This window comes from Pseudonaja textilis, chromosome 3, assembly GCF_049901715.1.
Source record: "Pseudonaja textilis isolate UNSWEBS1 chromosome 3, rPseTex1.2, whole genome shotgun sequence".
Lineage (NCBI taxonomy): Eukaryota > Metazoa > Chordata > Lepidosauria > Squamata > Elapidae > Pseudonaja > Pseudonaja textilis.
Genome location: NC_141992.1, coordinates 86,091,648 through 86,104,382, shown reverse-complemented (window position 1 = coordinate 86,104,382; position 12,735 = coordinate 86,091,648). Strand labels below are relative to the sequence as shown.

Sequence of the window (12,735 nt, the reverse complement as noted above, 5' to 3'; positions counted from 1 at the left end):
AAGGCCCCAGAGAAAAACATTTATGAAAGACAGTCTGAATATGTAAGATCAACTGGTTCATCATTCCATCTGCAAAGGCAAAAGAATGTTCATTAAATACCAGAATAGAATAATAAAGGAACAGTTAATCCTTTGTTTCAATCTGAATATTATGTTCAGTGTGCTTCAAGAGCAAATTTACAATCACTATGGATTTTTCATGCATCCCATAACCTATAATTTAGCCGTAGACCCCTTCCATTTTTTTTTGTAACCGAGTAATAGGCATACAGTAGGATATTGCTCAAAGGCTACAATAGATATCCAATAAAGCATTGTCCATGTAGTATGTTGGATGCAGATGTAGAATACAACACATTCCACTTGAAGTAATTAGTTAAATTTGGTTTATTTCTTTTCTAAGACATATATGGTACTGGAAGCTACAATCCTTAATATTAACATATATTTAAGAATAGTATCAGAACAAGTGATCAAGGACCTGACCATTTACCCATTTAAGTTAATTGCAGCCAATGATAAGAGAAAATAAACGGGATCTCTCTCTTTCTATCTCTTGTCATCATAATGCCTATATATGCCATATATGTCTATATAGATAAAGCCGCTATTCTGAAATTCTATTTAAATTTCATTTTGAATGTTACTCTGATCAAATTTTGATAGCATATGCAAACATCCTAACCTGATAAATCCTGCTGTCTTCTTTAGGAAAAATCCAATCAGTTATCTGCTTTTTGGGGGTGGGTGGGTAGATGCTATTTTTGTAATGTATAAATTGAATTTGATAAGGGTGGAATTTCTAAAAAAAAACAAAAAACAAAAAACAAAAACAAAAACAAAATAGACATTCCTCACACTAGAATGAATAGGAGGTATCATAGAAATTAGTGAAGATAAATTGAGTTTTCTATACCTTAACTCAATTTAGAATTCTATGAGAGAAAAAACAATCCCATAATTTTTCAAAATGTTTAAGAGAGTAGCTTGAACACAGCTTCTAAGTTTTAATTCAGTGGTCCAAAGTGTCCTTTCCACTAGAAGTTAATGCTTTATAAAATATTTTCTCATTCTTTTTGAAGGTTCACTTTTTCTCATCTTGCTTGCTAGGAATTTTATAATTTCATGCTCTCATCATGGCTTCTTACTTAGACTATGACTTTTATATTAAGCTAGATAAGGTTCTCTTTCCTGAAATATTCATTTGTGAGGCTTGATTCCTCACAGCTGTTGCTTTGAAGTGTGAGATAGCATTCCGAATATGACATATTGCTGTTTTTGCCATAAACCTGAAGCACACTAAGAATTAGTACTTACCTGTCACTGCAGCTGAGTGGACATCTGTGAATTCATACAGATGGGTTGCGAGACCATAGAGCATATTGGCAAAGTTTTAGTGTTTACAGAATTATTTAGCAAGAGTCCCACCCTCAGCTCTATGTAAATCACAGAACCACCCATTTCTCCAAAGTTGTTATTCACTGAATAATGACTTCCAAAGTTTATATTTTAATTATATGCAAATCAGAGCTGTTAAATATTTATATAATGCCATTTATCTCTATCCACCTTATCCAATTCATCAGGAGGTCGTGTTTTGGGTACAGTCAGTAAAGGAGCGTTGGCTGGTAGGATCCAGAAAGAGAGCCTTTTCTGCTATGACATCTGTCCTTTGGAAGGTCATTTCCCCAGGGACTAGATTGGCCGTGTTTTTGCAGGCCTTCCATAAGGCCTTGAAAACTTAGTTTATGGCCTTTGCCTGGGGCCCTGGACATGTTATGTAGAGCTTATCTCCTTGTGTGGATAATTGGTTGGATGATGTCTGGCTGCTATGTGTTTTGTTTTATTTTAACATTTTGTGTATTAGGTATGTTATTTATTTCATTGTAAGCCACTTGAAGTCACATATGTGAGAGGGTAGCTATTAGAAATTTTAATTTAATTTATTTATTCAAGAAATTTATATGGTTGCCCAGCTTACATAGGATGACTCTAGACTATTACAAAATTACAAATTTACACTGCAAGGTTTAATGGCTTACTCTTTGCTAGCTTCCCCCTCCCCCCCATTCAAAAGTATGCAAAGCTAATGGCTAGGGATTCAAAGATTGACAGATATTGTACTTTAATGCCTTTTCCCCTCATTCTTGTCTGCAGGCTATACTGTGTTACTCTCAATATTCCTATTAAACACAGAGATACAAATGTATAGGCAGTGTTAGAGTCAAAAGTATACTAAGTCCCACTGATTTAGATAATTGTACTCCATCTTTTATCCCTCTCATCAAAATTATTACCATAGGTCTTCAGAATAATCCTACAAGAATGATTGATATTTGGAAGCAGGAGAAACAAAGTGTCTTTTGTACAGTAATTGCATGAACATACGGATATTTAGAAGACATCAGATCCATTCTAAGGAACATTACACCATGATCTTTAAGAGCCAATGGACACATAGATGAAACTAAAACACATTACTATGATAAACAATGTCTGAAATTCACACACGTTCAAAACTGGCCACAATTCAACAAAAAGTCTTAAGACTAACAAAAATGCTGGGTTCATGCATGACTATTCACTGGTGAATAATAATAGTTAGTCTAAAACATTCTTAAAAAATAAACAATTTGTAACCCACTCAGGTTACCTAACCTCATAAAAAGAAGTTTAGTCAGTCAGTCTTCAGTCAAGCTATTTAATACTGCATTATAAATGAAATTCATGTGAAAATCACTGACACATTACTTGGTAAAGAACAGTACAGTCACATGATGAGACATTTGCAATATATTTGTTAATCAGATTGGGAAGTTGCAATAACATTTGCATAATTGGCTCACACACTTTCAAAATCACAGCAAATGGTTGGATCATTGACCTCATAACAAAGTATTGAGTATCAAACCGAATCGTTTCTGCACTTTTATTTAAAGATCAGAATTTGACAACCACATATGAGCCAATGTTGAGTAGTCATTACATAAAGACTAAAGAAATTTAACTTAAAATTCAGTTCATTAGATTTTTAGACATTTAATACTATCTTAGTTCTGTGTTCATAAAGAAAAACCCTATCTTACATGTAAACTCTGTATTTGTATGTGGTGCATGTACGTGTGTGTGTATGTGTACATTGCAAATTTGATAGAAGAGAGATATCATAATTTCCTTATTGATTTATTTGAACAGACAATTTCTTTTATACCATTATCCAAGAACATAGTCCAGCGACTTATCCCAAATAAGTAAAGATGCATAACACTGGGAAAACCATAAAGATTTTAATTTTCCAATAAGCTATGGCTTCTCAGACATGCTTTAAGTTTGGTTCTGAATTTTTTTTAACCCCAAGTCTCAAAGTTTTACAGTTGTAATATTGCGCACAAGTACTCACAGATATTTGCAGTGCCCTTAGGAATGGGTAGATAGGAACCTGGACTCCAAGGACGTCCCTGATAATTCTTCTTACATTTCCCACAATCTGGGCCTGTGGTATTGTGTTCACACTCGCATAATAATTTTTTATTTTCAATTTTGCAACCAGTGGCATGAAGATTACACTTGCACCTGATAAAAGGAAAAGCAAGACATTAGCACACTTTCAATTAAATTTCAGTCAGTGTTGTTCTGGCTGAAATTCAGTGATTGGCAACAGATATGCAAATAACTAAAGTCCACATAATAAAAAAATGACTTTCTCGCGCTGAAATTGAACTTTGGTTAGGATGAACAATTCAGAACTATTTCAGAAACTTGAACAAATGCAGTAAGAGATGTATCTATACTGTGTGTATTGAAATAACTTTAGGAAAAAGGATTAGGAAATGATTCTCTAAGTCTTGTGCTCCGATAAAAAAGAATACATATACTTAAGCCAGCATTATACTATCTCATTCTGAAAACTACACATTTGATTTAATTCTAATTCCATTCCTGTTATAAATCTTGGCAATAGGAAGTTTTATTTTTGTATACATTGTATTATGTGTGTGTACAGGAGTAGAGACTAATAACTGTCATTGATGTGCCTTCGGAACCCTCTCCAGATGTTGAATCTAGAGGAGGAAGAGGAGGATGAGCCAGATCTTGGCACCTCAGGGGAAGCAGAGTGTAATGGAGGTTTGGATCAGGGAATGGAGGGCTTTAGCCCAACAGAGCAGCTACAGCTGGGTTGATCAGACGGATGGCAGGCTGAGCCTGAGCCAAGGAAGTCGCAGCTGCAACAGGTTAGCTTAGAAACTCCAGGCAAGGGACATGAGCAGCTGCCAGTGGCCAGCGAGTATGAGGAGGTGGAGCCCATGCCTCCTTCCAATCCAAGGATGCAAAGGGCAGAGAGGAGACATTTGCAAAGTACTTGGAAGGAGACAACCTTGTCCTCTATGAAGGGCTGCACTAGCATTGCTTATTTAATCCTGCCCTAAGAGATGGGCATTGCTAGGACAATCTAGTTCCTTGTTGTGTGTTTCTGTTTTGGGTAACAAAATTCCAAACTTTGTTACACAAAACAGAAGCAGGGAATGTATATTGTATGGGCTTTTTTGGGGAACTGACGTGTGTGTTTGTGTTTGTGTGTGTGTGTGTGTATGTGTGTATGTGTGTTGAATAAAATCCATTTACTGTGATGTGTGTAAGTGAGGCAACACAACAACACATATTTCAATTAGTTCCCAAATTATACTTTCTAGAATTCTTCAGAATAATCTGTGACAGGTTAAGTAGAATGAATTAAGAGTGTACACTTAGATATCAGAAAAAAAGGGGGAAAAGTGAGGGAGGGAGGGAGGGAGGGAGGGAGAGAGACATAAACTAATTGCTGTTAGAGAAGCAATTCTTCATATTGTTTTTTTGCCTTTAAATTGGATCATAACTAAACAGCTGTTGAAAAAGAAGATGCCATCCAATAAAGATTATCTTATAGCCCTTCAGAGAAGAATGCTTGAAACAAAAAGCTTCTTTGAGAGCTCTTGAAACAGAAGCTTTTCCAAATAAGAAATCAGACCAAATTGGGAAGAATACATTAATTCCAACCTCACATATATTAAAATGATTGTCTCCCAGGTTGTTTTGGAATATATACAGAATCTAGCTCAAGCTGAAAGTAAAATTCAAAGACAAAGATTGCAAGAAAGACAAATAGCAGTTCCTGAACACAAGAACTGTTGTAAGCTTGACTGGCCAAACAATATCCCTAGTTTTGTTATGAACAGAGGCATGAAAATTCATGAAACTTCTTAGTTAATTTGTCTGATGGGCAAAAATCCATCATGCTTCATGGGATAAAGAGGCACTGTTAGGAATGATAGTCACCTAACGGTTGGGTTGGCAATATATAAACCAGGATAGTCATTAATACTGCTGTATCTTTAAGAGAATGTTGTAATTGTGATTGGCTGAGGTTCCTCCAATGGCCATAAGATGGAGCTAGAAACCTGGTTTGTTCTTTTTTGCATTTCCTTTGCTTTCCTTTTGCCTTTTGCCTGATCGTCATTCTGCTTGAATTGCTGTGAATCTTGCAACTATTCGCAAACTCCATTTACTGAACTTTGTTTATGATACTGGTAAAGAAAAGGACTTTGTTTTTGGATTATCCCTGGACTGATTATTTTGAATACTAACTGCTTTAACTGTGTATGATTTGGACTGTTTGTTGGACTTTGCTTGCCTGTTTACAGGAAGTAAAACTTACATTTTACTATTCAGTGTATCTGTGTGCTGGTTGTGTGTTATTCATCACCACTCTCACTATGTTTCCCTGAGTGCACTCATTCTCCTAATGGGGAATACCTCAACAGGCACTGCTGTATTCTTATCAATTAGTCTGTGTTGAGATGAGACCTGTGTTTGCCAGTATCCTCAAAGTTCAGCTACCTGTATAATAACCTCCTTCTTATTTCATTTTCTTATTTTTCTTTGTATGTTTATGCTTTTAATAAAAATAGTAATTCCCAAAAACATGATTTTAATCCTTTATCTTAATTTTTAAACATTCTCCCCTGATTTCTAACCCAGATACCAGAGCATTGTTCTGATAAAATGAAAAGCATCACTGCAAGTAAATCTTATAAGAATTTGTCCTTAATAGTATGGAATTTCACCATATGCTGACTCTGAAATGAAACATAATATTTATCCCAACAAAATGGTCTTTGACTTAATTAACCCTCATTAACCCTATTCATGCTTATTTATTAGATCTCAGGAGTTGTAAGCCATTTTTTATTGTTTTCTTTCAATGTTCTTATAATAAAATAGGATTTGTATTAGTAAAATATGAGTTAATGATTCGATGGAGTCATTAGGCTAGAAGCCAAGAGATGGTGAGTTCTAGTCCTGATTTAAGCATAAAGTCACACTCTCTCAGAAGATTTTGGAAAACTTCTGAAAGATTGAAAACTTTGGAACACTTGCCCAGAAAACTGCAGGACTTGTCCAAGCAGTCATTAGAAGTCAATACCGACTTGAAGACAACCTCCATCAAAAATGTAATATAAATAATTGGAATGGGAACTCACCGTAAGTAATCCTGAGAATTTCAAAAAGAGTTTGGAAAAATTATGACAATATATAGTTTAAGACAAAATCTTGTTAATGCATAATTCTGGCCAGTGTTTGAGACATGAATTAAACCAGAAAATGTCTCAAATACCTTAAAGTGGCTAAAATCCTCTAAAAATAATAAAGATGCTTTCAGCATGAAAGCTCCATTTAATCATTGCAATTTCTTTTCAGCGGATGTCACAGATAGCTTGAGAATTTGTTTCACAAAGAGGCTGAAGAGGTGCTCAAGAATTTAGCATCCTAGGCTGGTTATTCTTTTGATTATTTTAGATTAGGTTTTGAGAAAGATTCTTCTGTGGGCATTTGACACCAATTCCATGGAGTAAGTAGTAATTACAGAAAAGCAACTGAAAACTTGGGCACAATTTTAATTAAATTATTACCAATGAGTGGCTGCCAAATTTTGTTTTCATTTAAGAGAAATTTGACCAGAAGCAAGTAGCAATCTACATGTATATCCTCCAGAATTAAGCAAACTTTTGTTAGTTTTAAATAATTCTAGATTAAATAACTAGGCTCTCAATGTATGCATTTTCTTCCGTATTTTAAAGACAGTCAAGGAAATGATTGAAACCTGGGAAATTGCCCCCTTGTCAGTCAACAGGAGTGCTGATTTACTACCACTTTATCAGGTACTTAGGAGCTGAGGACTTGGCAGCACAAGGAAACAACAGCCAATGATTTAATAGCCAGCCATCAACACCCTAATCAACAAATAAAAAGCCACACATAACCAGGCACCACATAAATAGAATAGTCCAACACACACATTCATGTAGAGAGAAGTTCCCTGAGGATAGGCTCCAACACAAATCTGAAAGCTCAGAAGACTAAATCTCTGCTCCCGGTGACTGATGCAGATTGAATCCTACAACCTCCATGATTCAAAACACACTGAAATACGCTTCAGAGCGTACTGAAGTATGAGTTTCATATCTGTTTGACGGGGTGGGATTCAATTTTTTTAACAACCGGTTTGGTGGACATGACTAGGTGGGTGTGACTAGGGGTATGTGGCCATGTGGCTGGGTGGGCGTGGCTTCTTCTTTTTTTTTTGCAGCACCCCTCTGCCCCCCTTTTTTGGCCTCCTGGGCCCCAGGGAAGCCTCCTGGGGGGTGTTTTTGCTCCCAGAAGTTTTCCTGGGGCCCAGGAAGGCAAAAAATGGAATGCAGGGTGGCACGGCTCCCTCCCTGCACTCCCCCCCCCACTCCTTTTTACCTCCTGGGCCTCTGGGAAGCATCCTGGGTGAAGCAGTAAGACAGCGATGGGGATCTCAGCACAGCTGATCATCAGAACAGCTGCTCGTCGGGAGAGGGAAAAAAGAAATACCTTAAGGAGTGACTGGGTGGGGGAGAATGCAGTCACTGATATCGAGCATGCATGCAATATTGCGCATACGCGATAAGGACTGACTGGGCGAGGAGGGGAGGGGGTGGGCGGAGAGGGGAGGAGATAGCCAAGGGCATGATTTGCTGGTTCTCCGAACTGCACAGAATCATAACAACCAGTTCTATAGAACTGGTCCAAACTGGTAGAATCCCACCCCTGCTGTCTGAAACACGTTAAAGGAGCCACATACTAGAATCAATTTCAAGACAAGGCATAATGAACTACATTACCATCTCTGTTTGGTCCCTAGCAGTACATAGCCCAAACATTTGCTTAAAAAATATTAGTGAAGCCTTGCAACATGACCAATAGGAAGTCTTCAAGACCACAGGTTCCCTATCCCTGGTTTAAATATGAGCAAATATCCTTTGTGTTCATATTAGAAAATAAAGTCAAGGAATGGAATTCTAGCCTCCCAATGTTTGGCTGTACCCTTAGTAATAATTTTCCTAGATTTCCAGGGAAGAATAGTAATTTGAAGATAGCTTTACAAAAGTGGAGCTGACAATTCCAGCTAAGAACAGAGAGCCAATGAGTAGATCGGCTCCTACAACGGTTCCTGGACAAAGAGATTACCCAAGATGTGCTCCGTACCATGGTATGGAATTTCAAGAAGACACTGCATAGTCTATGGAGGGTGAGAGAACCTTGAGCCAAAGGAATTTGCCATACTTGTTCCAGTCACAAACACAGTTTTTCAAAGAACACTAAGTTTGCGCTTCTCTTGTTAATTATTTTCCTATTTCCTATTTCCAATTGTTTATTCATTGCTTTAAAGAAGTTAGACACCTTCAAAATGACAAGTCTGGAAACAATGGTTTCGGTGTGTGCTATCTATCTTTAAGAATTTAAAATATAGTAAAAAAAAACAAGGAAGGGCTTTGTCAAATAGAAAAATTTAAATATATTAAAGGCTCAAAAATCTTTGGAACATTGGATTTTGAATTTTAAGACTTCAAAATTGTGAAAAAAATACCTATTTTTTTTTATATTGGAGACATAACAAGAAAAGCAACTTATAATAATGGTCAGAGACATTTTGGAGGAATTGCATTGAGACTTTGAAGCAATAATATCAGCTGTATTGTGTCTTCTTGGGAGCTGTTTGTTTCAGAAAAAGATATACAACAAAGTCAATCCAAGAATATGAATAAAAATTTGAATGTGAATTTGTGATTTTATATATATATATATATAGACGAACACTATACAGAAGCCTGATGATGGCAGATGGGATTCTGCCGAAACATTGCTACAACTTTAAAAGCACAACTACAATGACGTGGGAAAATACGCGAACAAAGCTGAATGCCATACATGTAAGTACCCGCAAAAACTTAAGAAAACATATATAATATATATACATACACAGGATACTCTTAATCTTACACGGGAAAAGACCCGAACACACCTAGGCCTACATATCTATCTATCTATCTATCTATCTATCTATCTATCTATCTATCTATCTATCTATCTATCTATCTATCTATCTATCCATCCATCCATCCATCCATCCATCTATTCGTTTTCTTAAGTTTCGTGGGTATTTATATGTATGACATTCAGCTTTGTTCGGGTATTTTCCCATGTCATTATAGTTGTGCTTTTAAAGTTGTAGTGACGTTTCGGCAGAATCTCACCTGCCATCATCAGGCTTGTGTATTGTGTTTGTCTGTGAGTCAGACTTTCACAGCCCTTTCTGTTTTAAATTTGGTGCTAGCCTACTGCTGTGCCAGAATGTTTTTTTCTTCATCCTGATTGGTTGGGAGTCTTGGTCTGTGCTTATTGGTCTTGGAGTTTGCTGTGTTCTGCTTGATTGGTGTTTCTAATATCTTCTGTCGGTTTTGTAACATTTTTTTTGTCTTGATTGGCTGGCAACATTGTTTCCTGTATTGGAGGCTTTTAGTGCGGCTTGGCTCCGAGTAAATGGATGGCTATCATTTATTAGGAAGCTAGGTTTCATCTGGGTGCCTGGTTGGGGTGTGTTTGAGCTGGAGGTATCATGGGGGGATCTCTCTGTGCCCAGGTGTTTGCTTGGCTTGTGGTGTGGAGATTTTTTTGTTTGAGAGTGCAGGCTTCCAGATAATTGACAGTCTGGTGGAGTCATCTCTTCTATTCATGCTTTCAGGTCTTTTTTCAATCTCTATGGCTTCTCTGATAATTTTGTAGCGGGGGTTTTCTGTAGTGGCTAGGGTTTTGGTGCCATTGAAGTCGATGCTATGACCTGTGGCTTTCATGTGTTGGACTAGTGAGGAAGTGTGTGCCAGCCTTTTTTACTGCATTTTTGTGTTCATCTAGGCGGGAACTTATTCTTCTATTGGTCTGTCCAATGTATGTGGCAGGGCATGATGCACAGGGGACTTCATATACGCCTTGGTTTTCCAGGTCAATTTTATTTTTGGGGTTTCTTAGGAGGGCTGCTATTTTTCTGTCTGTTTTGAAGGCAGTCTTGATGTGATGCCTGTGTAGTATCTTACTGATTTTGTCTGTAGTACCTCTTATGTAGGGCAGGACAGCTGTTCCATAGGTCTGTTCATCTTCGTCTCAGTGTGTTTTTGTGGATCAGGCCTGTGATTTTGCTTTTGTGAAAGCCATTGGCTGTCAGTACTTTAGTCAGGGTGCATGGTTCAGTCTTTACGTGTGTCTTGTCTGCCAGACGTTTGGTTCTGGCAATTAGTGTTCTGCTTGTAAGTTTTGACATGGTTTCACTATTCACTCAAGTCCTAATTAAAAAAAAACCCTAGAAATAATCAAAAATAAATACCAACCACCCAAACACCTCATGGAACTAGCAGAACACTGCTTAACCAACATATATTTCATATACAAAGGACAAAGATACAAGCAAATTGAAGGAGCCCCTATGGGATCACCACTGTCACCCGTTATTGCAAATCTGTTCATGGAAAAATTCAAATCCAGAGCCCTAGCCAATGCCACCCACAAACCCAAACTATGGTTAAGATACATCAATGAAATATTTGTCATTTGGCCCCATGGAAAAGAAAACCTCAACAATTTCCTAACACACCTAAACAGCACACACCCCAAAATCAAATCATCATGGAAACAAACAAACAAACAACTACCATTCCTAGATGTACTAATCTACAAAAAAACCAGATGGCACACCAGGACACAGCATAAACCAGAAGAAAACATACACCAACCACTACGCTACCTCAACGCCCAATCCCATCACCACCCAGAAGAGATAAACTCCGTGGCCAAAACACTAATTGCCAGGACCAAACATACAATGACAATAAATTTATCTATCTATCTGATAGGACACTCCCAATTTTGACCATTTGTTGTCTGTTTGACAAGAATGCTTCTATCCAGTTAAGCAGTTGTCCAGAGATACCATAAGATTTTAGTTTTAGGAATAGTTTGTCTTGTACCACTGAATCAAAGGCTTTACAGAAGTCTATGTAGATTGCGTCTATTGTTTTCCCCTGGTCGAGTTATGTAGTCCATATGTTTTTGCAGTGTAAGAGTTGCAGATTACAGGATAGTTTTTTCTGAAACCAAGCTGTTTATTAGAGAGTAGGTTGTTTGTCTCTAAGTGGAGGATAATGGATACTAATACTAATGGATAATGGATACTAGGATACTGGGACCACTTTTAAATGTGGATTTGCTTAAGCTAAGAGTTGACATGTGGAATGTTGAGTTTTATATATATTAATTAATTATTATTATAGAGCTCCAATGGACTTTTTTCTGGATTGGAGAAGACCTTAGTTATTAGATTTTTCTATTGTTGAGAGATGAGTTATGAGATGAAGATATTTAGATCTGTTAATTAAGAGGAGGTGAAAATATAGTGAAATGGTTTATACTTGTCATAATGAGAGTGGGCAGTTGCTTCATTAGGCTTTTTAAAATCTTTCTTCTTCTTTGCTTTCATGAATCTTTTTCTTTTTCTTCACTTTGAATTATCTTTTGTAATTAAAACTTTTAATAAAATTATTTTAAAAATTGTAATTATTTTCCTGAAGGTTGCAAAAACCAAAGCTTGTTGCAAAATGTCTGTGTAGCATCGTAAGCAGAATTTTATTGTATGGTTTACAAATTGTATTATTTTATTTTATTTTATTGTATTATCTTATTTTACTTGATTTTTTTTTGATACTATAGATTTTAGTGTGTTTTGTATTTTATCAAACCACTGTGAGTTAATTATGATTTAGTAGCATATACATCTGCTGGTTTAGTTAAATAAATAACTTTTGGAAGAGCAAGCTGCTACTTATTAAGTGCCAATGCTAGCTGAAGACATTTGCTCCATAAATTGGATCTCAAATGTCATCTCCTCCCCTCAGCTCAGAACCAAGCTTCTAGAGCAGGGATCTCAAACTCTCGGCCCGTGGGCCAATTGCGGCCTGCAGGACAATATCCTGTGGCCCCCACTGTGATATGAAAGTATAATATTAGTGCAGCCCGCAGGGGGAATGGACCTCTGAAGGAAGTCCCGCCCACCGTTCCTCGTTGTGGCTGACATTCGGGCCTGGCAAGTCCGAGCAGCCAGCACATAGAACAGGCGGCGCTGGATGTTGGAGAAGCTGGAGTTCATTAGCCGCCTCTTTTGCAGCACAAGAAGCCTCCCCCAACTGGCCAGCTGCTCTCCCCCTTCTCTGCCTGTTTGTTCTGTATGGCCGAGGAGGAGGAGACCAGCCGGCTGGTTGGGGGAAGCTTTCTGCACCGAAAGAGGCAGCTACTAATCTCCGGCTTTGCTCCGCTTCTCCAATGGTCTGGCTTCCCCTCTTGCTCCTC

General features: G+C 37.4%; 1 protein-coding gene across 8 annotated transcripts in view; it reads right to left on the bottom strand.

Annotated features, from left to right (window-relative positions):
• NTNG1 (netrin G1) overlaps positions 1-12,735 on the bottom strand; it is a 261,099-nt gene that overhangs the window by 79,343 nt on the left and 169,021 nt on the right. For all 8 annotated transcript variants that reach the window (XM_087930280.1, XM_087930276.1, XM_087930275.1 and 5 more), the window contains one exon: positions 3,401-3,573. In XM_087930280.1, the coding sequence (XP_087786406.1) occupies positions 3,401-3,573 (173 nt within the window). The remainder of the gene's footprint in view (positions 1-3,400; positions 3,574-12,735) is intronic.